At 53.5% G+C, this 24,279-nt stretch overlaps 1 protein-coding gene across 2 annotated transcripts in view; it reads right to left on the bottom strand.

Moving 5' to 3' along the window:
- Positions 1–56: 56 nt before the first annotated feature.
- Positions 57–24,279, bottom strand: part of PPP1R13B (protein phosphatase 1 regulatory subunit 13B) — a 94,939-nt gene continuing 70,716 nt past the window's right edge. The window contains exons 5-17 of one of the 2 annotated variants that reach the window (XM_030320089.1): positions 19,170–19,271; positions 17,244–17,418; positions 16,274–16,470; positions 13,972–14,112; positions 11,054–11,234; positions 7,234–7,403; positions 6,357–6,855; positions 4,293–5,071; positions 3,554–3,691; positions 3,344–3,477; positions 2,426–2,592; positions 1,864–2,063; positions 57–1,231 (exon numbers count right to left, since the gene is read on the bottom strand). In XM_030320089.1, coding sequence (XP_030175949.1) covers positions 1,190–1,231; positions 1,864–2,063; positions 2,426–2,592; positions 3,344–3,477; positions 3,554–3,691; positions 4,293–5,071; positions 6,357–6,855; positions 7,234–7,403; positions 11,054–11,234; positions 13,972–14,112; positions 16,274–16,470; positions 17,244–17,418; positions 19,170–19,271 — 2,925 coding nt within the window. In that variant the 3' untranslated portion in view covers positions 57–1,189. Of the gene's footprint in view, positions 1,232–1,863; positions 2,064–2,425; positions 2,593–3,343; positions 3,478–3,553; positions 3,692–4,292; positions 5,072–6,356; positions 6,856–7,233; positions 7,404–11,053; positions 11,235–13,947; positions 14,113–16,273; positions 16,471–17,243; positions 17,419–19,169; positions 19,272–24,279 lie in introns of both variants that reach the window. The other variant, XM_030320088.1, reaches the window with a different exon arrangement.

Below are 24,279 nucleotides of genomic sequence, written 5' to 3' on the forward strand. Positions count from 1 at the left end.
AGCTCTCGCGCCACGGCTCCGCTCTGGGTCCAAAACACAAGACTCGCAGCCGCCGGTGGGAGACAGCGGTTTATTGTGCACGTTTACACGGCCTCTGCGGCGGTGGCTTCCAGCAGCAGAGGCTGCCCCACGGGCGCTCACTTTTCATCAGCACACTGTGTACAATCGCTGCTTACAGGTGCCTGGCTACACATTTATACATGAATTATACACAGGACTCATACATGGAAAATAAAGCCTAAGGGCCTGGATTTTAATGAGAGAAAAAAAACATTTCCATCATTCTGGTAGTTTCGAATGATCTAGTCAAAAAATACTTTTGGTATATAAAAGTCTGTACGTACAGTTCAAACTTAAGCGCCTTACTTGAAGTCTGGACCGGGCACAGGTTATTGCATCGTGGCCGGGCCAGACCCGGGAGGCTGGGCCCCCCACCCCAGCTGCCCCTCCCGACATGCAGGCACCCCCACATCCGCCCCACCCTGACCTTAGGCTGCCGGCCCGTGGGCTGCAAATCGTGCAGAGGAGGGGACAGTGCTATCTTGAGGCTCCTGACTGCTCGTCACTTGGTATTAAGGGCTCTGGAGCCCGGGACGCAGAAGCGCGGCCCGCCGTCGGCCCATGTGTAGGTGACCTATGCCAATGCTCAGCACACACGCACCACGCCCCACCACTGCCAGAAGCTTCCGCACAGGGGCCCTCTCGGTAAGGAAAGGAAGAGATGCGTGTGGTCGGGGTGGAGAGGATGGCGGGCGGCTGCGATTTCCGGTAGCAGGGGGCGCACACCTCACAGCAGCTGTGCGTTCTCAGTGCTGGGGTGGAGGGACGTAGAGGAAGGCCTTGGGGCCAAAGTCAGAGGGTTCGTCTTCACTGGCAACCGACCAGGGGTAAATGATAGAGCTGCTTATTGGCAACGGGGACAGCTGTTTAGAAAGCTGCATATTTATTTGGATTTACAGTAATTGGCAAAATTCAATCTTCCTGGAGGCAAAAGTACCTCTCCCAGTTACGGGCAAACTGAAGAAAGGGCCTCACCGAGAAACTGCAGGGATTTCACATTGTGGATGCTGTCTGCGCAAGTGAGCACCATTATAAACACGTCTAGCTGCAGCTCCGGCAGAAACGGCAGGGCGGTCTCCCCGGCGGCTCCTCGCGGCGGGCAAGCGCGGGCGGCGCTCCGGACGGAAGCTCAGGCTAGCGTTCGCTGTCGGGGTTTGATCCGTGGATACAACTGCGAAGCGACGGAAACAGTTAGGACGAGGGCACGGCACGCCGAGCAGGAAGGGGCACCCGGTGGTGCCCGGACGGCCGCCGCTCGGCTGCCACGCGCCTGCCGAGACCCCGACTCCCCCTACGAGCCGCGCCCCCCAACCCCGGAGAACCTCTCTCGCAGCACCTGGCACCGCCTCGAATCCGCGCCGGTGGCCATAAGCCCCCAGCTCCCTCGAGGCACGCGGGGGGAGCACAGCGGCACCTGCTCTAAGGTCTGGTGCAGTTACAAACGCAACGGAGGGAACGTGTGGGCTCCCCACCCCGGGCCGTTTCTGGGCTGCGGACGGCGGTGGCTGGCTGCCTGCCCGAGCTCCTGCATCAGGCGGCTAGGGGCTCCTCCGCCGGCACCCCCGCTGCTCCCACCGTGTGAGTGTGGGGCCTGCCGGATCCCCGTGCCAACTCCGCCGACTTGCCCGTTACGAGGGTGGCGCAGAGAGTGGACGAGGGCAGTCACCCGCCGTGCTCGCCCTGCAGGGTGCGACCCCGCACAAAGCCCGGCGCCCTGCGGTTCACGGCTGGGCGGAGGGGACAGGACTGCAGGAGTGACGGCACGGGTGGCCGACCCCGGACGAGCGGGCTCACGGTGCTTACCCCCAGCAGGTTTTTGGGCACGTAGCCCTCCCGGTCCCCAAGGCGAGCCCACCACCACTCGGTTTCACTCTCGTCCTTGCGCCTCAGGATGGTGATGGCATCCCCCTCGTGGAAGGACAGCTCGTCGCTGTTCTGGGCCTCGTAGCCCCACAGGGCGTACACCACTCCTTTGTTCATCACGCCCAGCTTCTCCTGCACCCCTGGGACGACAGGGCGAGCGGTCAGGTGTCCGCGGAGGGCGGGCCGCCGGCCGGGGCCGTGTCAAGACCCTGACGAGCCGTGCTACTGCTGTGTTGGGTCCCGGGGCCGAGGCGTGTTGCCGGACCAGGCACGCCATGCCGCATCCACACAGAGAAGCACGGTTTTTAGCGACCAGGCACAGAATCTTTCCGCAACACGGCCCTTCAAACAGGTTTTCAGGAAGGAGCCCAAGGGACGGAGTGACTTCCATCCCGAGGAGCTTGGCGGGGTGGCTCCCAAAATGGAAGGGGGCTCCTCCCGGGCCCCGCAGCACCACGCCCAGGGGAAGGGCCCCCGCCCCGTGCCAAGACGCCCCGCGTACCGTAGAGGAACTGGGAACACTGGATGTAGCCTTCCTCCGTCTCTTCACACTTGTCCGCGGCGGTTTCGATGTCGCTGATGGTGGAGGCAAAAATGGCAGCGCCGCTCTCCACCAGCTGTTTGCAGAGGTGGACGCTGTTGCAAGAGGCGGCGCAGTGCAGCGGCGTCCTGGAACGGAGAGCGGGTGAAGGCACGCGAGGCGCTGCCCGGCCAGCCAGGCCCCGGAGGCCTCCCGGGGGCCTCCGGGGCCGTGCTGCGCCTCGAGGCCCAAAGGTTCCCGCGTCGGTCCTCGAAACGGCAGGACTCCTACTGGCCTGTCTCTCGGCCGGGCCGCGCGCCTGCTGCTGGGTGGTGGGGCCTCGGGGGTGGGGGGGGGGGGGCAGGGGCTGGGAAGCGGCCTATCAAGTAGGTGCCCCTCACGCGAGAGCAGGGGCGCGCTGCGCACGGCTGACGCGCCTTCACGCAGCCACGGCGGTAGGCGTTGGGCGGATTTTGCCACAATTAAAAAACCCCAGATGTTCAAACCACGCCAACAAGAGCCTGACGTTGCCAACAAGACCTAGCAGAGGCCTGGGGGCCCGCACAGCAGCGGAAGGGCCCTGCGGGCAAACACCGACAAGGCAACCGCAAAGCGGGACTGAGTTTCTGCCACGCCGGTTATCTGGCCATTTCAAACCCGACGAAGAGTAACACTTTGCAAAACGCACAGCCCGCGAAGTTGCTAGCACGTGTGCGAAGACACGATCCCAGCTGTGCCTTTCACAAGAGGACTCACGGAACCAAAGTGGGGAGGAGGGGACCAGGCCAGGCGGCCCCGGGGTGCGACAGGCCCGCCCACCCGTGTCCGCTTCTGCCCTCGCCCGACTCCTGGACCGGGGGCCTCCTCCTACCGTAGGCCACGTGCCCCAGGGGCCCTCACCAGCCATCACTGTCGGCAGCGTTCACATTGACCCCAAAATCCAGCAGGAACTTCACGATGTGGTGGTGGCCGGCGCAGACGGCATTGTGCAGCGGAGTGATCCCTTCGTCATTGGGCTTGCTAGGGTCTTCCACCTGAGGACACAAGGCCCTCGTGAGCCCGGCCTCCCAGCAGGTGGGGCAGCCCAGGCCTGCGGCTGCGCTCACTCACCTCGTAGATGACCCTTTGCACCAGGTCAAACTCGCCTTCCAGAGAAGCATCTAGGAGCAGCGCCAGGGGGTTGAACCGGACTCTCAGCCCGTGCCCTGTCCGCTCCGAGTTAGGCTTCTTCAGGTTGGTCCGTTTGCTCTGCCGGGAAGGAAACATGCTTCTGATTTACAGGTAATGTGCCAACGCACCAAGCCGCGGTGGAGAGGAGGGACAGGGCGGAAGCCGTGGGCAGCATGTGCACCCGGCAAGGCTGAGCGGCCCCCGGCATCGAGAGGAACGCCCACTCCCAGGGCCCAGCCAGACCCGTTGTGCCACATGCAGCGCGTGCTCCGGGGGGACGGCACTGCTCAGGGGCACCCACGGTGGGTGACAGTCAAGCTCGGGAGTCAGCAACTCATTCCTACCCACCCCCGTGGACATTCACCTCCCCCTCTCTGCTCCACCAATGCTGAGCTCCCACCAGAAGGCTGTCTAGGAGGTTCTCGTCCCCCTCGCCGCCTGGCCCTCACATCCCGACGGCAGCTCCCCTTCCTCGGGGAAACCTGGCTGGGCCCTCCAGGGAGAGCTCTGCAGCCTTCCACACCTCTTCAGAGCCCCACCTGTGGACTGCAGCACTGTCCTCCCCCTCGGCCTCAGTGAGGGTGGGGACGAGTCTGGCAAGCCCCACAGTCCCCGGAACTGTGGCTAACACAGCCGGGTCCTCTACAAACACTGGCTGGCTGACTAGGACGACACCCACCGTAGAGGCTCCAGGCGGGGGCACGGTGGGGGGCAGCAGTGGGGGGGCTTGGTCTTCCCCCGGTGAGGGGGCCTCGGCCCCAGGGCTGGGGACCTGTTCTGTGGACGGGGCTGTGGCCACGTTGTTGTTGTCGTCCTCGGCAGGCTCGGCCGTTTGGTGGGTGCTCTGGGGACAGATGAGCCCCTCCGGCTCAGGGGAAGGGAGCTCATTGTCATTGGCGTCCGAAGACGGGGCAGGCTCGGAGGGGAGCGGGGCTGTGGGCTGGGCGGGGCCAGCCTCTCCCAGGTTCCCGTTGGCATTGGTATTTCCATTGTCCACGTCGGCCAGGGTGCCCATGAAGTCCTGCGAGGGGCCGGGCTGGTAGAAAGGGGTGCCCTCCATGCCGCCGGCCAGGGTGTTGAAGCGTTGGTACAGCAGCTTCTGGATGTTGGGCCCCCCGGGGCCCTCGGGCTCCGTGATGGAGCTGCGCTTCTTTAGGGGCCGGGGCGCGTTGGCCAGCTTCCTGCGCAAGGCCTCTAGGTCGGCGTCACTCTGGTAGCGCAGCGGCGAGTGCACGATGGGCGTGAGCTTGGTGGGGCTGAGCGGCCGCGGCAGGCTCTCCACAGTGCCCGTGCCGGTGCCGCCGTCTCCGGGAGGGGCAGGGCTGTCCTGCTCCGGCTCTTTCTCAGCACTTTCCGGAGGCGGCTGGGACTGTGCCGTGCTTGTGGCCGGCGACCCGTGAAGAAACGGTAAGGGTGACGGGGACGTTGACCCGGATGGTAAAACGGGTTTACCGTACACTGGAGGAAACACAGAGGACAGGGGCAGCTAGAGCATCCTGCGGGGCCAGGGGTCTAGTCACCACATCCCTGCGGTCACACAGGAGGTGGGCTCCTACGGAGAACAGGGGTCTGCTCTGGTGCTGCTGAGTCCTGCCTTTAAATCCCGGAGGAAACCTCTGTCCAGAGAACTCCACTGACTCCTTTTGGAAGACAGAGTGCCCCTCTTAACTGGTTTTTACATTCGGGCTTCCACAATTTAGGCTTTTTCAAATGAAAAAAACAAAAACAAAACATGGCTGCAGGCCCAACTTCCCCACCCCAAACCAACCTTCCTTGTCTCTAAGCCGGGGAGAAAGACCCACCTCTAAACAGCATCTGCCCCCCAGGCCGAGTCTCGTGCTACAGAACGCAGGCTGCCCCGGACAGGAAGGCCCGGCCTGCTGGCCCAGGCACTGTAGGGCAGGGGGCCAGAGCCCTGCCACAGGTAGCCGGGCTTCCGCTTGGGCGGGGGGGGTGGGGGGTGGGCGCTCCCAGGAGTCTGGAAGCTGCAGCCTCTGCCCAAAAGTCTGTGGGGAGGCCCAAGCCCAGAACTGACCCGCAGGACCCCGCTGTGCAGGTCAGAGTCACCTCCTGCCTCCACGTCCGTGGGGCCAGGCTCCACTCTCTCACCCTTCCTAGGACACCCCAGCTCCCAAAGCGGCAGATGCTCCCTTGCCTCCCCTCCAGCGGCTTGGCTCAGTCACCGCCAGGAGGCCAGGAGGACCACAACTGGGCAGAGCACCCTCACCGGCCCCTGGAAAGCCCCTGCACAAATTTCCACAAAGCAGGAGAAAAAGAGGAACCTCCTTCTGGGAACCGGGCTTCCTGAGTACCACAGGAAGGCAGGTGCTGAGGCAGGAAGTCAGTTCCCATGTGATCCAGCTACAAAACTCCACCCATCGCCTTTTACCCCAAACTCACATGGACACCTAAGGCCACGCTGTACACAAGAATTAAAATTTTAATCCCAGGGGCGCCTGGGGGGCTCGGTCAGTTCAGCGTCCGACTCTTGGTTTTGGCTGTCATGATCTCATGGTTCTTGACTTCGAGCCCCAACTTGGGCTCTGTGCTGTTAGCTTGGGATTCTCTCTCTCTCTCCACCCCTCCCCGACCTGTGCTCTGCTTCTCTCAAAAATAAATAAACGTTGAAAAAAAAGTTTTTTTAATCCTAAATAGTTTGTGACCCGAATGTAAGGCTATGGACTGGCACTTTAAGTAAAAGCATGACTCCCTAGCCCCAAGACAAGGTACAAACCCACTGTACCTGCTTTAACAGACTTATTTAAGGTGCTGTGCACCGCTGGCTGGTAATTCTTAGGAGGCGTGGCTTGCTGGAGGTACATGGAGTAGATGGAACTTGAATTCACTGTCTGGGGTCCTTTCCTGGGGGACTGTGGCCTTGACCCTTTATCAGCCAGAAAGGGCCTAATGGCCACAGTCAGTGGGAGTTCAGGTTTGCTGTCCCCAGCCGGGAAAGCAGGCGGCCCCGCCGGCGGGTACGTGGGACTCGGCGGCACAGAGATCCTCTGCTGAATCTGCTGTGAGGAAGCAGACGTGTGGCCACCCGAGGTGGGCAGCGGGGCGGGTTTTTGCCGGCTGGGCGGGCCTGCGCCGGGCCTGGGCAAGCTGCCCTCCTTCCTCCTCTCCAGCGAGTTTGTGGAGCCGGGGCCCACGGGCGCAGGGCTGGGGTATGTCCCGTAGCTGGGAGGCAGCTGCTTGCCGACACCAGGGAGGGGGGGTGGCACTTTACCGATCTCGACGCCCTAAATTGAGATGTTAAGAAGAAAAACAAAGTCACCCTTTGAAAAGTTAAGCGTATTTCTAGCCACAGTCACAAGAGAAAACAAAGTCGGACTTGAAATCCTTCAAATCAGCTTGTGACCAGGCACAGGGCCCACCGTGGGAATCAGGCCCATCACCCGCCCATGATGCAACAATCCTGAGCGATACACATCTCCACTCGCAGGCGCTCAGTGCTGAGACCCCACAGTCTTCTTCAGACTCGGTCATAATTTAGATACAAGCAGGATTAACTTGCCTCGTGACACCTCCCACCTCACAGCCCTCAGATGAAGATAAAGGCTGAACAGTGATACAGTGAGGACCCTGTCTGTGTTTTGTGACAGGGACAAACAGCCTACCAGCTTCTCTGTGGCTCCTAAAGTTGACAAGGGCACAGGCTGGCTCGAGACGGCCCCTTGCTTGAGAGGACCCTCCACGTTTGAGTCCTTCCAGTCCACACTGGCGATCTGCGTCGGCTTCACTGAAGAACTAGAATTTTGTTTTAACGTTGGCCAGTTTCCATCATTGGCTTGAAAAGAACACAGAATTTGAGTATAATTTTTCCTCGATTTAGCTGAACCAACCTAAGAACAGCCCTCTGCTAGAAACAAAGATCGGCTCTGACGGAGCTCCGTTACCCAGGCGGCCGGCCACCCCTGCCCGCACACAGGCTTGTGCACAGCAAGACCAAGGGCGGCGTCTGCTGGCCAGGCCCCGCCAGCGCCCGCACCGCCTTCCCGTGTACAGAGACTCAGTCACCATGCACAGGGCTGCTCCAACCCAGGCGAGGGGCCAGAGGACGGTGGAAACGCTCCCGGGCCCCTATCTAAATGCAGGTCAAATCGACTACATCGACACCAGGAAATAAAATGAGCCTGAGCACTTACTTTTCAAACGTTACTTACAAAACCAGTCACATACAGCAACGGTCACATACAGCAATAGAAACAAAAGATTTATCCTTTGACTTCATAACAGGCTTGACCTGTACTACCTTCCACATTAAAAGAAAAATTTGACTTTCCTCTGTTAGAAACTTCTATCCTCTCAAAATAACTTATGAGCAGAAGAGGCCAGTACAAGCTCCCCTGATTGGCGTAGCCAGTTATCATTCTGTTGCAGTGATCAGAAAGCAAAGTCACGTCCAGGTTTTTAGGAAAGCTGCTGAAAAGCTGCTCTTTAACAAGGCACTTTCCAAACTGAAAAAGGGTGCAGAAGCAACCCCTCCAAGCAGCCACAGCCACGTGAGTACATTCTAGCACCTGCAGGGGCCACATTACAGCCTCCGACTCAGGCTCCCGCTGCCAGGGCAGGCCCAGGTGCCGGACTGGACCCGAGTGGAGAACACCCAGCCGTCAGCCACAGGGAACGGAAAGCAGTCAGAAGGGACTGCTCTGGGCGCTTCTGACAGGAACAGCACATCCTCTCTCCTCACCCACCCAGCCGGCGCCAGCAGGTGGGCATAACTAAGGAGCAGGAGGAAAGCCACTCCCCCTCAGAACAACAGCGCCAGAGCCAAGACCTGAGACCCGGGAGACGGCGTGCTCCGAGCCCAAGTGCGGAAGGCCCTCCCGTGCAGTGACCTCTGGGCACCCTCGCCGGGCCCTGTCAGCGGCAGCCTCACGCGGCGCCAGCCAGGCCGCAAGGGTGCTGGTGAGGCAGTCCAAGGCCCCAGCCCGGACCACCCTGCTCCACGCGTCCGGTCAGCCGCTTCCAGGCAAGAAGCGCGTGCGCCTTCAGGAACCCTCGGCCGTACCTTCGATCTGGGGGCCGTCTGGGGGGGAGGGGTGTGGGCCAGAAGCACACAGGCTCAGCAAGGATACGCGGAGGTGGCAACTGGGCCGACGGGGAGACGAGCAGGGCCCAGCAGACCAGGGAGGGAGGGAGGGGCCGGCCCCAGGGGTCTCAGAGAGTGGCGCCGGCCAGCTGCTCCAAAAATCCACAACGGGAGCCCCAAAGGGACTGAAAAAGGGACCGGGAATTTCCTTCTTCGGACAGGGGGTGCAGAGGAAAGAGCCTTTGTTTTTACTATAAAGGATTAAAAGGGACAATTCTCTTCAAGTACGACGGGAGGTTCTCGCACAGGAGGTAAAACTAAAGTTTTTAACGAACTCAAAAAATCATCTGGATTTCCTAAAACAAAACCCAAAATCCCCTGCCGTGCCAGCATCTGTCAGACCCTTTCCTGAGGAGGGTGTGGTGTGTGGCCCGGCCCAAGCTTCACACCTGTCTGTTGAAGGAAGGGACAAACTGTGATTATGTGGCATTTTTCTCAAGCCTAGATGTGATGAGCAGACCCTTCTCAGTTTGGAAAAATAAACGATTGCTGATTCAGCAGTATCAGAAAGGGCCAGAGCCCCCACTGGGCCTGCCAGCTGACGTACAGTTTGCAAACGAGTCTGCAGAGTGCCCTGAGGGGCTGCAGTCAGGCCCCACGGTGAGGTCTGGTACTGTCCACGAGCTGGTCACTCTGGGCTTCCCGTGGCCATCTGTGTGACACGGCACCAGAAGGACAGTCGACAGCATGAGTTAGGGTCCCCACGGGGAGGTTTCTCACCCCAGCTCCACACCTGGGCGGGATTCTGTTCCCAGTGTGGGGGACACAGGTTTCTTGTGTGCGGTCACCTTACACTGCAGTGGAAAGAACAAGGCTGGTGCTGAACTTCTGAAAGACACGTTCTCCAGGCCCAGAAGGGTGTCCTTTCCTCAAAACCCTTGTGAGGCGGCCCAGCCTCACACACCCACAGAGAAGAGGGGAATGGGAGACGTCCTTGGCTTGGGAAGTCAGCAGAGGGGCGCCTGGGGGGCTCAGTCGGTTGAGCGTCCGACTTTGGCTCAGGTCATGATCTCGTGGGTTGTGAGTTCGAGCCCCGCGTCGGGCTCGCTGCTGTCGGCCCGTCAGCACAGAGCCCACTTCGCATCCTCTGTCCCCCTCTCTCTGCCCCTCCCCCACTTGCACTCTCCCCCAAATAAATACATATATAAATAAATAAACAAACAAATAAATTAATAATAAAACAAAGTGAGCAGAGAAGTAGCTGGCTGTACTAATTATCTGCCCTGGAAACAAACACCTACTCCCACAGTGGGGCGGTTCAAACTATAAATAACCGCTTCTCAAAGAAAGCTGCAATTAGAGACTCGCACCAACCATGCACTCCACGTGGCTGCTGAGACACGGCCGTGGAGAGATCCCAGCCAGGGCGCGTGGCCCACGACGGCTGGTGACGCTTATCCTGCCGGGGTCACAACAAGCCCTGACACCCCACAGCAGGAGTGGCAGACTTGTTGCTGCTCAGACTGGGCAACAGGGAAGAGGACACGAGCGAACGGAAGACTGCCAAGCTCCACCCCCAATCCTGACAACAGGGGCCTGGCCCAGCCTGGCTCAGCCTGGCTCAGCACGGCCTAGCATGGCCCGGCCCGGCCCGGCCCTGGACTGGTGAGCGAGGGAAGGCCGTGCGGTTTGCACCTGTGCTCCGCCATTCCACGTCTTACGGGGAGACATTCAGCCCAGCGTAAAGAAAATCTTACTGCAAAGCAGCTCCGGCTTCCTCATGTTTGGAAAGCAGCCGCCTTCTTCCGAGAAGGGAGAGCAGCCTCCCCATGGAGAACCCAGCCTGCCCTTGGTTGGGAACCGGAGGCTGCACAAGGCTTCCCAGCGTCCCCAGGAGTGCTACACGCCAGCACGGTGCTGGTCCCACCGCACGATTCGGTGTGGCCGAGGGCCAGAGTGATGGTCTGCAGACCTCTGGATTGGTTATGAACGCGCCGAGTGGGGAAAGGGAAGACCAGCCCCAGCACACTGTCCACTGTCCACAGACAGGCTACCCCTCTGCTGGGATGGGCAGCAGGCGAAAGCGCCCTCACCCGGACACAAAACCTGCGGCACGAGCGGATGGGGTCCGAAGTACTCTGTGGTTTGAAAAGCCACACAGTAAAGACACTCAGCTCAATAAAGAGAATCTGTTCTCATTTGGGGGCCGTATCGCTGCCGTGGTGGCACACAGCTCCCCAACACCGCCCTAGCGGACCAAGGGAGAGACAGTACTTGGGGGAGACTGAGGGTGGGCAGAGCCTGGGGCGTACCGTGGCAGCCTCCTCTGAGGTTCCTGGCCCCCAGGGTGCCCCTTCCCTGTTCGCCTGCTTTCCTCCAAGACGAGGGCCCGGGCCACTCACCAGATTTGGATCTTCCGTGGGCAGCACTTGAGGCGATAGTGAGAGACTGGGGCTTTATGGGGTCCCCTGGGACAGAATAGCCACCGGCACTGGGGACCTGGATATAAGGCCCCACTGCAGCAACCCTGCCAGGCGTGCTGAGCGGCGACTGTGGTGACGACGTGCCATTCACACGGCTCAGCTACAAAATGGGAAGAAATGAGAGTTAAGGTTCTCCTAAATTACAGAAATCACAAGCCTAGTATGACTGACTGCTCTCACCTGAGCCACTCACTAAATAATGTGCCCTCAGGAAGCTCCATCACCCTAAAAACTCAGTATCTAGAAAGGGCAAGTGTTGAAAGAAGGGCCTCAACCCACAGTCCCACACAAGTGATTCTCTTTGACAACTCCTACCTATTTGCGAGCTGGGAGAAACAGGGGCTGGCGATGGAATAGAACAGCTTCCCAGGACGCCTCTGCGGAACCCTCTATCCTGGGGGATGCTCTCCCTCCCTCCCCGAGGTGGGCAGAGGCATCGGTCAAAGCCTGGGCTCTGAGCCTGTTTTCAAATCCTGCTTTGCCGCTTATTCACTGTGCTGCCTTGGGCAAGTGAAAGTGACCTAATGGCTCTGAACCTCAGTGCCCAAGTCTGTAAAGTCAAGTTGAGGCTTGGTGTAAGGACGGAACAAGCCGTGCAGGGCACAGTGACAGGGCCTGGAACCAGGAGACCCTCTGACCAGTGCCCTGAAGACAACCCTGCCATTCTCGGCAAGGACACCACACTATAGCCAAGGACACTGATCACGTGATGCTGCCTAACAACGAGAGGGTCCACAACAGGGATCTAAATGGAGAGTCACGGACACCTTAGGGACCCCAGGTAGGCTGTAAGAGATCCATAACCTCCTATAATTGTTTGTAAAATTCTGCATCCATGAGCATGTATCATTTTAGGGAGAGGGTCCAGGACTCTGACAATTGCCCAAAGGGGCCTAGGACCTTCAGGTGGAGACACATTTCTACAGAGGCACCACATTCTTCAGGATTACCTCAACTATCAGGTGGAATGTAAGAAGTAACATTTACCTAGCCATCTGTGATGGTTCATTTTATGTGTCAACTTGGTTAGGCCATAGATATCTACTCAAACAGGCCTAGATGCTGCTGTGAAGAGACCAACGTTTAAATCACTAGACTGTGAATGAAGCGGACTGTTCTCCACAGCGTGGGTGGGCCGTGTGCAATCGGCTGAAGGACTTGAGAGAGAAAAGACTGACGTGCTCGGAGAAAGAGGCCCCTGGGCCTGCAGACGACCTACAGACCTGAGCAGCGGCATCAAGGGCCCCTGCGTGTCCGGGCTGCAGGTGTCAGGCATGTAGCCTCCACAGCCACGTGAGCGAGTTACTTAAAGTCAGTCTATACACCCAGCAATCACTCTCCACATCCCTGCTCATTCCGCTTCTCTGGAGAGCCCTGACTGATGGAGCACAGCCAGAAAGTGCTGTGTGAGCAAGAGGACGATACTCGAAAGAGCAAGGAGAACCATCATTTGACCATGGTATCTCCCCTGCCAGGTAAGTATGGGAGAACTGTCATTTGAAAACACAGAGTCCTACAGATCAACCACGAACTCTCTGGTTTAAAAAAAAAAGGGGGGGGGGTAGATTGGTTTGTAAATAAGAGATTTCACCTGACACCACTCATTAGGACAAAGAAATGGCAGTCCCCACCCCTCACCCCAGCCCACCCAGGCAGAGCCCCAGAAGGGCTCTCACTGGCCTCCCGGGAGCTGCCTCCAGAGCCGCAGCAGCTGACAAGAGGTTACTTGTCAAACTGTCAAAGTACCAATTACGGAGTGTGGACGAGGACACTTGGGAGCTGTTCCCAGCTAGCTGGTGCCCACGCCCGCCCACCTCCCCGTCCCGCTCCAGCCCTGCACTCAGGCACTGCTTCCTTCAAACCCTGGCGCCACCATGGAAGGCAGGCCAGGAGCCACGCATAGCAGTGCCTCGTCCCCCAAGCTCTTGGGAGTGCTCCTGCTCACTGATGTGCCGAGAGTTAACGGCAGGACTCGGGGACACCCGGCGAGGAGGTCAGGGAAAGGGGCCACAGGCCCCGGGATGCGGGGTGTTGTAGAGAAGCTGCAAAAGGAGTGAGGTAATGACCTAGAAAGATACCCATGTTGCAGTTAAAAAAGACGAGAAGAGTGCAAATGATATAATTCCTACAATTCCATTTTCAATTAAAAATTAAGTACCTTTTTGTCTGTATTAAGCAAAAGACTGGAATCATTAAAACTATCCTGTTTGGAGAATGGGAATAGGGTGGCAGGAACTTTCAAATTTTCTTTTAAGTATTTCTGCACTGTTTTCATTTTCCAATGAGCATTTATTACCTTTGAAAGTCAAAATACCAAATAAAGATTTTCAAAAAGCACTAACCCTTTATAGAGCACTTTGCTGCAGAGTTTACAGAGCCCTCCCACATGGGTTATTCTAAGAATGCTCACGAGGACTGCGGGGGCAGGCAGGACATATCAGTTTGCAGCGAGGACTTGAGTCTGCACAGGTCAAGGAATGTGCCCACGTGGCACAGCTTCAAGTGGCAGAGTGGGACCGACCATGCCCGGGTGCTGCCAGGCCAGAACCACAGCTTCCCCGAGGGTGGAGACACAACAGCACAGGGAAGATGGGGGTGGGGAGACAGTGGCTGTGGCCGTGGCCAGGGAGGTTTTGATTTCACATACCAGGAAATAAATGTGGCTTTGGAAAGAGTTTTCTACTGTCTTTTTTTTTTTTTAATGGTTTATGGCCAATTTATGTTTTATCAGCTGTGGCAGATGGGGGAGCAAAATGCCATTATAGTGAAGATGTGCAATTGTGCATTGAATCATTTTTAGTAGCTTATCTTACACAAATATTTTCTTTCTCACATGCCTGAATTTTCTTCCCATAAAGACGTTCACGCAGTTCATTGATCCGCTTGTCCATCACGGCCACCTCCATGTTGCGTTTATTCAAGAGTTCCTTCTGCTGCTGGAGCTTTGAAGTCTGTTCCTGGTTAAGCTGATTACGAATCTGCAAAATAAAAAACACGACTTTCATGATTTGCATTAAACAAATTCTCACTGCCAGGTAAAGTAAAAACAGAAGAAGTAGTAGTAACGTTAAGTACTTATGTGTATTTATAAAATGCACGGTCACCCGTGTGCTAAATGTTCCACAGGCGTACGTGGATGGCTCCAGAACGGAGTTCTTCTGTGTCTGCAAGCAAACGTCTTCTTTAGAGCACACGGAGTGACCGGTACTAGTGACGGCCACGGAGGATCATGACCGTGGCCCTTGGCAATGGCACTTTACCGAGCATGTCCTCTAGGGGCCCAAGGACAGGTGACTGCTCCACTCCACACAGTCTACTGAATGAGGCATCCTACTGCGGAGGCGGCAAGAAATTCACAAAGGATGGCCTTGCTCTCCAACTGGAATGTGTGGTGGCATTTTAGCGGCTTGTAGCCAGCACTTTAAAAAATGAAATACAGAACAGAAGGCATCAGTGTGCACCACACACAGAAGGTTAAGCCTTGTTAAGCTCTTTCAGATGCACGTGTGTGTGCCAGACAGGAGGCAACGTGGACTTTGTGACCTAGGTTGCAGTCAGAAAACTTGGCAAACGAATCAGTGTAAGTCAATATACTACATCCATCACGCCTCAAAAAAAAAAAAAAAAAAAAAAATCCTTAAAAACCCTGCACTTCTGGAGCACCTGGGTGGCTCAGTAGGGTAAGCATCCGACTCTTGGGTTTTGGCTCAGGTCATGATCTCACGGTTTTGTGAGTTTGAGCCCCACGGTGGGCTCTGCGCGGGCAGCACGGAGCCTACTTGATATTCTCTGTCTCCTTCTCTCTCTGCCCCTCCCCTGCTCACACGGTCTCTGTCTCTCTCAAAATAAATAAACTTAAAATAAACCCCTGAACTTTTAATAATTGCTTAAAATGTAAAAGAAGCTATACATTCTTTATTTCTATGCATTTACATTAGAGAACTTAACAGCAACAAAAGTAATTTTACTCTCTGTAGTTACATATTTTCATTTCATAAAAATGATATAATAACTTTTCTGGCAAGTGCCAACAGAACTGTAAAACTTGTTTCTGGCTTGAAAAATCATCTGCTGAATGATAACTTCTGAGAAATGGAAATCTTGAGGACTGTTCTGGACTGAATGCGTCATCCCCAAATCCCTATGTTGCCTTCAGTGTGATGGTAGCTGGTGGTGGGGCCCCCGTGATGGGTCGGTGCCTTATCAGAGGAAGGAGAGAGGCCGGAACTGTGAGGACACAGCAGGCAGCCAACCCTCACCAGGAACCCAATGTGCCGGTACCCTGCCCTTGGACACCCCGCCCATGGAGCTGTGAGAAAATCGACGTCTATGGCTAAAGTCCCCCAGTCTGTGGAGGTCTGTGACAGCAGTTGAAGCTGAGTGAGGCGACAATTTAACAACAGGCATCTCTCTCATCAAAACACAGTGTACACAGAGACATCAAACGTCACCGAGAGCTTAACTTTTCCCCCAGTTCATCATATTGCCAATTAAATTCCGTACTGAATCTCTGCACTGAAACGTGCTAAGAGTCACCAAAAAACACACACTGCGTGACTTGCTCATATGAAATTTCCAGAATAGGCAAATCCAGAGACAGCAGATTCACGGTTGCCAGGTTAGGGGATAGGGGGTGTGGGGTTATGGTGAAGAGGGACGGGGCTTCTTTCGGGGGTGATGGAGACGTTCTAAGATGGACCGTGGTGGTGGATGCAGAACTCTCTGAAGATACTCAAAACCAACTAATTGTACACTCGCTGTGGGTGAACCATATGCTATGTGAATTAAATCGCAATGCTGTTTTAAAAATTCTTTGTCCCGGGGGTGCCTGGGTGGCTCAGTAGGTTAACCGTCTGACTCGATTTTGGCTCAGATCATGATCTCACAGTTTGTGGGATCGAGCCCCATGTCAGGCTCTGTGCCGACAGCCTGGAGCCTGCTTGGGATCCTCTCTCTCCCCGTCTCTGCCCCTCCCAGGCTTGTGCTGGCTCTCACTCTCCCTCTCAAAGTTAATAAACGGTAAAAAAAAAAAAAAAAAATCCTTTTTACTGAGTACATTTTGTGCCTACTATTAAACTACTAAGAAGAAAGCCTGAAAGAGGCCTTAATGTCACTGCTCCCCACACCCAGCAAAGTCACCTGTAGCTCTTGGTACAGTCTTTTCAACTCCGCCGCCGCCGGTCCCGCCAGCTTGCCGTTGTAAGACTGGAGCCCGCTCAGCTTTCCTTTCTTTAAATCTTCCAGTTGCTGACTGAGCTGATCAACTCTTAATATTGCACTTTGTACTTCCTGCTTCTTTTCCTGGAACATGGCGCTGAACCTTTCTATTTCGGCAGCTAAAATGTCCCCCCGATAAAGAAAAAGACATCATTTATTGATATTTGTGTGCATGCGTGGCATTTTGTTATTTTGGTTTTGTGATTTCTTCACTTCTGTGCATTCAACTCAGCTGTGGCATCACCTAGTGCTAGACTTTGGGGAGAAAACTGTGATATACGTAATCCAATGCACTTTCTGACAAGCCTCTGGAATACATGATGTGACTGCCCATACAGCAAACTATGTGTGCACTAATTACTGAATATGCTTTAATTGGGGCAGCCAGTCCAAAGAGTAGCTTGGCCAAGCCACTTAGGAATCTCAATGCACCAACAGACCAAAGTCTTTGTAAGGGGCATGAATCCAAGTCTGTCTTGCTGGTCACCGTCACACAAAGTAGGCACTAACCAAACTGATAATGGAACAAAGAACCACACACACAAAAGTAAGAAATGAGCATCTGTATGACTTATCTTACTACACAGATGAAGTTTAGGCCGTTCAATTTAAAGAGACCCTCCTGATGAGTGGAGTCTCACGGCGCCGTGGCCCCAACGCAGAGGGCAGCTAACATGTTACAAATGTTAACAACGGGCCTGCCCACCGCACTGAGAGACTTTCTAGGATCCCTTAACCTATCCGCATCCTTGAGATGCAGGTATCGGAGCAACACGTCACTGCGCTTTCTATAGCAAGATGTGACACTGGTCCACGCGTGCAAAGCGTCCAGAAGCTGGACTCTCATCTTATCTACGCCTGAGCACGGGCACCGGGCAAGGCACAAACGTACACAAGTTGCCGTTCATGATTTTGCTGTAGTCTACTTGTCCTCTCATGGCACGGATTTTCTTCAGCTTGTTTTCCTGGGCTTCGACTCGCTCTTTCAGTTTCTGAAGCTTTTCATTTTCAGAGATAGACTGCTGCTGACGGCGCTCCTGCTGCTTTAGGAAATGTAAACGTTGTTCCTGACAAAAGAACGAAACAGGTGACTGCGAAAATCGAAGCAGATGATCACTTTCATACATTAAAAAAAGGTCTCAGTGTGCGATAGCACAGCATCAGCTATCGTTAAACTGCTCACGGACTCTTGCGGACGTCAGCCCACACACAACGGAATGCCTGGGCACATACAGCTGAAGACTTTGATGAGGGCGCTGTACTCCGCACACCGATCTACACACTCAGTTCACATAAACACCTCCTCAGTCTCTCAGCAGGAGGACGGCCCGCGCGCCACACCCGCTCACACAGTCTCATCTTCATCCTGTGTGAAGCCCGTCCAGCCTAAGTTTCCTGCTGTCGGTTGCACGTTTCCTGCTGCCACAAAGCAGCTTCCCCAGGTCCCTTATTTATCTCTTAAAGGAAACCGGCACTGAAGCAAAGGGCTTTATACTGAAAGAAGACAAGTTGATCAGTAAGGAAATAAACCTCTAATTTGCTAGGTCACAATGAACAGTCAAGGAAGTGTTTGTTTTCTTTAGGGTTAAGTTTCTTTGAAACTAATGAAACATTCCAAATGAAAACAGGACAATCCTAGAGTAAAAATATATGCAATACTCTTCAAGAGTCTTTTCCCTATTAGTGTGATGGGGTAACAGTTGACGTGAAATACAGTCCCACATGTACGTGTAAAATATACCTAAGTAAGGAGAGGATTAAGTGTGATTATGTAGGAATCACACGTGACACTCCAAAGTAAGGAAATATGTGCTTGAATGCGTACAGCATATACTTGTGTTAGCATTAACTTGTAATTTATGCTGCTGAAAATATCTAAGAATTTCCTTATTGGTAATACTCTTGGATCAGTATTTGGAAAGGAAACAAAAAGCAGAACTAGAGAATGTCGTAACTGCATAACACTATGTGCACTTCATCTGAGAAACCTTATTAATGCGATGAAATACTTCCCAATTTACTTAACTCTAAACTGGTTTTTTTTTATTCTTGTATATCCAATAAACCTTGCAAGACAACTTTTCTTCCTGCAAGACAACTTTTAAAAACAAGCCCAATTTATGCTATAATATATCCACATAAAAGTGGATATAGTACAATGAATTATATGGTCACTCAATAAATGAAAAAAGTAGGATTGGACATTTGGCTATGAAGCAAATCTCTCTACAGGGAAAGCAATAAGAACCCAGGCAGAAATGTTTCCATATTCTCCTTATATAGCAGTTTCAGAGATCATTCCAACAAGAATATTCTCCAGCAGGCCTGGGTGATAGGGCTGATTTTTCAGTCTGTGATAAGAAACGGTTCAAATTTTGTTACGGCATCTCAATGACAAATGCACAACTCGTGTAGGTAGAGAGCATTAACTCCGCCCTGCGTCGGCACAAACCAAAGTCCACGTGGAGTGGCATAAAGGAAGCCTAGATAACCAACTGTCATTGTTTTGTGGGCCCACGACCAGTGTCTTCCTCCAGATTTCAGCTACAGCTGACTAAGGTCAACCACCTCCTATTCTGGGGTATCTGAGTGTGGGTGTCAAGGGTCTTGCTCAGATACCTTCCCAACTCGAAGAAGCTACAGTATTCATGTATCATTACGGAAGAGGTAACAAAGACAGGAGGATGCTGTGTTCGATACTTCCGTGACCTGGTCCTACCTACAAGTGCTGCCCATGGGTGTGTTCACTCCAGTCTAAAGAAACTGCTGAATAACACTCTTTACGAACATTTTCCCACCTCTGCTTTTATAAACTCACCTTGGCAACCAACATTTGCTGCTGATTTTCAATTTGCTGCTGTTGCCTGGCTGCCATATCTTGGAGCTCTGAGAGGGTAAGTTCTACACGTGGATTTCCAACCTATGGGGAGCAAAACACGGTCAGGCTGCAATGTAAGGTCTATCTGCATAATCGTTTTTCTCGTGTCAGAACAAATATACATCAGGATCTTAAAGAGCCTCCCTTGTAGAAATTAGGATAATACAAATTACTTGGTACATAAGAACTTTTCTCACTCGTTGACAGCTTTTATTAAATATAAATAACAGCTTTTTAAATATACCAGATACTATATTCAAAAGGGACACGGATGCCTGGGTGGCTCAGTCGGTTAAGCACCCGACTTCGGCTCAGGTCATGACCGTGCGTTCACGGGTACGAGCCCTACATCAGGCTCCATGCTGACAGCTCAGGGCCTGGGGCCTGCTTCAGATTCTGTGTCTCCCTCTCTCTCTCTGCCCCTCCCCCACTCATGCTCTGTCTCTGTCTCTCAAAAATGAATAAACGTTAAAAAAAATTAAAAAAAAAAAGGGACGGGCAGACGCACGCACACACACACACACACACACACACACACACACACACACCAAGAGACACACTTGTGGGAATGCAAACTGGTGCAGACACTGTGGAAAACCATATGAAGTTTCCTCAGAAAATTAAAAATAGAACTACCATATGACCCAGTAATATGGGTCTACTACTGGGTATTTAGCCAAAGAAAATGAAAACACTAATTTGAAAAGATGTATGTACCCTTATGTTTATTGCAGCATTATTTATAATAGCCAAATTATGTAAGCAGCCTGTGTCCACTGACAGACGAATGGACGGAGAAGATGTGGTGTGCACACAGACAACGGAATATTACTCGGCCATAAAAAACGAAACAGTGCCATTCAGAACATGGATGGATCTAAAGAGTACAGTGTTACGTCAGTCAGAGAAAGATAAATACCGTATGATTTCACTCACGTGGAACTTAAGAAACAAAACAAAAGAACAAAGAAAAAAAGAGACAAACCAAAACACGGACTCTGGAGAACTGACGGTTACCGGAACTGGGGGTGGGTGGGGAGGGGAGGGCGGTGGGGGATGGGAGAAACAGGCAAAGGGGATTAAAAGTACACTTATCCTGATGAGTCATGTATGGAATTGCTGAATCACCGTATTGTACACCTGAAACGAATATAACACTGTATGTTAACTATACTGGGGGAAAAAAAGGGGGGGTCCCAAACCTTTTTTTGATTGGCTATTTAAGGATGAATCTGAATGAATGGAGATGTCAAATGTTTGAGAATACACAACCTAAAAAATGAATGTGTAGCGACCCTTGGGGACAAATGTCATTTTACTGCCACCCGGTCTCAAGAAGCTAAAAAATACAGACGATTCTAAAAATACAAATACCTCCTTAAAAACACCGAGGACTGACCCACTGCTGACAGAATTCTGTACGAGGAGTGAGTACAAAATGGTAAGATCCAGAGGAGCGGTCACTGATGGAACTGGAAGGCACGTCCCTATGCTCTGCTGCTGATTAGTAACACCAGGCTCTGGACTAGGTGCCTCCACCGGTGAGGGTGCCTGAGCCTCACCCTAACAGTACCAGGTGAGAACGTTACATCCCCGTTCTACAGGGGAGAAAACGAGCGTGGAGGAGTTCAAAGAATCTTCCACAGGTCAGACGGCCCACGTGGCAAAGCAGGGCACAGGGTCCTTGTTTCCGACCATCGGTATAGCACGCTCTTTACTAAACACGAACTGCCTGTAGCTACCACGCTGGGCATGTTACAGGCGGTGTGACATGATCTTCGTAACAAGTGCGTGTGGACTGTATGTGCGCCCCACGCTGGGGGAGGAGTCACGGGGGAGAGGTGCAGGGACACGTGTTAGGGCACCCTCGGAGGCGGTGAAGGGGCAGAGTTACAATTCCAGCCAGGCTGGGCCCCCTCTGATCCCTCCTGTGGCAGCGACCAGCCCCTCCCCAGGCCACTACTCTCTACTTTGTTCATCTGTACTCTTAGCAACCCTTTCCCCTTCCACCCTCTTGTAACCCCTGTTGCGCTGACTCTGGGCTTCCCCATCTCCCAAGGTGCTCAAGCACGTTCTTGAAAAATGTCCAACGCTGCCATCTGGAACGCCCACTCTGTTTATCTAAGATCCTAAGGGAACAATATGGAGCAAACTCCTTTTCAGAACTAGACACTGTGAACTGCCACATTACAGAAACTTCCATCTGAAAAATCATTTGTTTATTGCACGAGAAGCAAAAATGCCCGGCAATTCCCTCAAAATGCCTGAAACTTCTGTTTTAACTCTAATAAGGGCATGCTAATTTCCACCTACTACAACAGTCTAATCACTGCAATAAAAGGTATTTCTCAAACCATTAGAACTCTTACTTCTTGAAGGCATTTTTGACGAGAGAAAAACTATGTCCAGTCACCAAATCTCTCAATTTATGTTAATTTCTTAATTTACAACTTCAACAAACCTTATTTGGTCTCCCCTCCAGTGACTTACAGCAACAGTGAAAAGAGCACAGAGGAGACATTCAACCGGTCACCATCACACTGCACTGCTCTGTCATTTAGGGCAGTGCCGTGTGGCATAAGTAATTCAGGTAGATCTTACGCATACGCTAATATATGTTGTAACTTCATAACACTGTACACCTTCAAGAAGACCTTATATACAGAAAACTATGCATCAGTGTGCACAGCTCAACAAATTTTTTCAAAGTGAACATTCTTCTGTGAATTTTTGTTTTTTATTTTCATTTTAGTTCCAGCACAGTTAACACAAAAAATATGGAACACTTCACAAATTCGTGGGTCAACCTTACACAAGAGCCACACTATTCTGTACTGTTCCAGTTTTTTGGCACGTGTGCGGCACCACCCGTGTAACTTCACTGACAAAGTGTGAACGGGGCAGGGGCAGAGAGAGAGAGGGAGACACAGAATCCGAAGCAGGCTCCAGGCTCCGAGCTGTCAGCACAGGGCCCGATGCGGGGCTCGAACCCACGAACTGTGAGATCATGACCCGAGCAGAGCCTAAGTCAGATGCTTAACTGACTGAACCACCCAGGCGCCCCTTAACTGTATTTTAACTGAGTTCTAAAAACACCAACCACCATAAACTTACGAGTCAACAGATATGCTACATTTTGTATGTTAGTATATCTTCCCTGAATTATTCAATGTGAAAATTCAGCAAAAAGAAGCACCTTTTCAGTTTTCAGGACAACGAAACCCTTCAATGCAGTCCTTTTATGAGGGGCCTGTCACTGTGCTCCCTCCAGGTCAGCTCAGCCCTCCTTCCAGTTGCCAGGTCTCCACGTGCATTCAAACAAACCTATGACCGAATTCCTCGTTTGTTTCTTGTCATTGCATCGAGTAAGAAGAAATCAAATCCCGTTCCCTGGGCTCCCGGAGTTCCCTCCTGGCCGAGTCACCTCGTGAGCTCAGCTCCAGGTCACAGAGAGGACGAGCCACTTCCACAAGCAGCACGATTGGCGCAGAAGTGGGTGCTCGCGCTGTCTCTCAGAAGCGGCCCAGCAGGCTCCTCCACGCAGGGCCCAGAGGACAGGAAGCACCTCGCCGGCCTCCCGCTGCTCTCATACCCTTCCTCTCTCATACCCTTCCCTGCAGGGGCTGCTGCCTGGGCCCCACGGCTCGGGCCCCTCTCATGAGACGTCCTACCTGCATCTGGACTCTGGGGACATGTCTGTGCTCCCTATGAATGCGGGTTGCTCTCCCATTTCTCACAACAAACGTGGCCCACCCAACTCCACGTCTAAACTCCCCACTCCCCCCAAGAGCAGAGGAAAACAGGCACCTTGGCCCCCAGCCTTCACCATCACGTATCTGGTCATATCCCCTTCTTTCTCCAAACGTCCACAAATCTACCTACAAAAATGATAAAAGACTCAATTCTCTAAGTTACAATACTTTTACATACAAAACACTGACCCGACAGAGAACTGACACTGGGCCCTCTGACTAATGAGACACTTCCAGAGACTCCTGGCCCCGGCAGCTGCAGGGTCCTCGCCCGCCACGGGGCAGTGGATTTACGAACCAGTCGGGGGCTTCCTCACACTCCAGTGTGGACGGCATCTTCCCAAACTCAAAAGCCCACACTTTCCATTCTGTCGTCCTACAAAGAGCCTACATCCTCCCCACCATTCAACGGCCTCTCCAGGTTCTTTTTAAAAATGATTTAAGTGGGGCGCCTGGGTGGCGCGGTCGGTTAAGCGTCCGACTTCAGCCAGGTCACGATCTCGCGGTCCGTGAGTTCGAGCCCCGCGTCGGGCTCTGGGCTGATGGCTCAGAGCCTGGAGCCTGTTTCTGATTCTGTGTCTCCCTCTCTCTCTGCCCCTCCCCCGTTCATGCTCTGTCTCTCTCTGTCCCAAAAATAAATAAACGTTGAAAAAAATTAAAAAAAAAAATGATTTAAGTAATCTCTACTCCCACTGTGGGGCTCGAGCTCACGACCCCGAGATCAAGAGTTGTGTGCTGTACTGACTGAGCCCTCCGGGTGCCCCCAGAGTCAGCACCTCATTAACGCAAGCCCCCTCTGGCCCTTATCACCTTCCTCCTGATCCCTTCCCCTAATGCCTGTCTGCCTGGAGAGGCTGGAAGCGGCAGTGGCAGTGGAGCTCTGTAAATGAAGAAACTAAACTATGTGCTCTGAGGGGCGTCTGGGGAGCTCAGTCGGTTGAGCATCTGACTTTGGCTCAGGTCATGGTCTCATGGTTTGGGAGTTCGAGCCCCACATCGGGCTCTGTGCTGTCAGCGCAGAGCCTGCTTTGGATCCTCTGTCCCCACGCACCGTCCCCCCAACCTTCCCCAACTCATGCTCTCTCTCAAAATAAACAAACACTAAAAAAATAAAACAAACTACGTGCTCGAGATCCCAGCGCGAGGAAGTGACCGAGGACAAGTGGCAAGGCAGTCGTGAGGGGTGACGGGAACTGGAACTGTCCGGAGTGCGATACACATCGCACACCACACCAGGATCCCTCGCTGACCCTGGCTATGCCAGCCAGGATCCGAGACGTGGCAGGTGAGATAAAAGA

The sequence above is a fragment of the Lynx canadensis genome, chromosome B3, assembly GCF_007474595.2.
Source record: "Lynx canadensis isolate LIC74 chromosome B3, mLynCan4.pri.v2, whole genome shotgun sequence".
Classification (NCBI taxonomy): Eukaryota; Metazoa; Chordata; class Mammalia; order Carnivora; family Felidae; genus Lynx; species Lynx canadensis.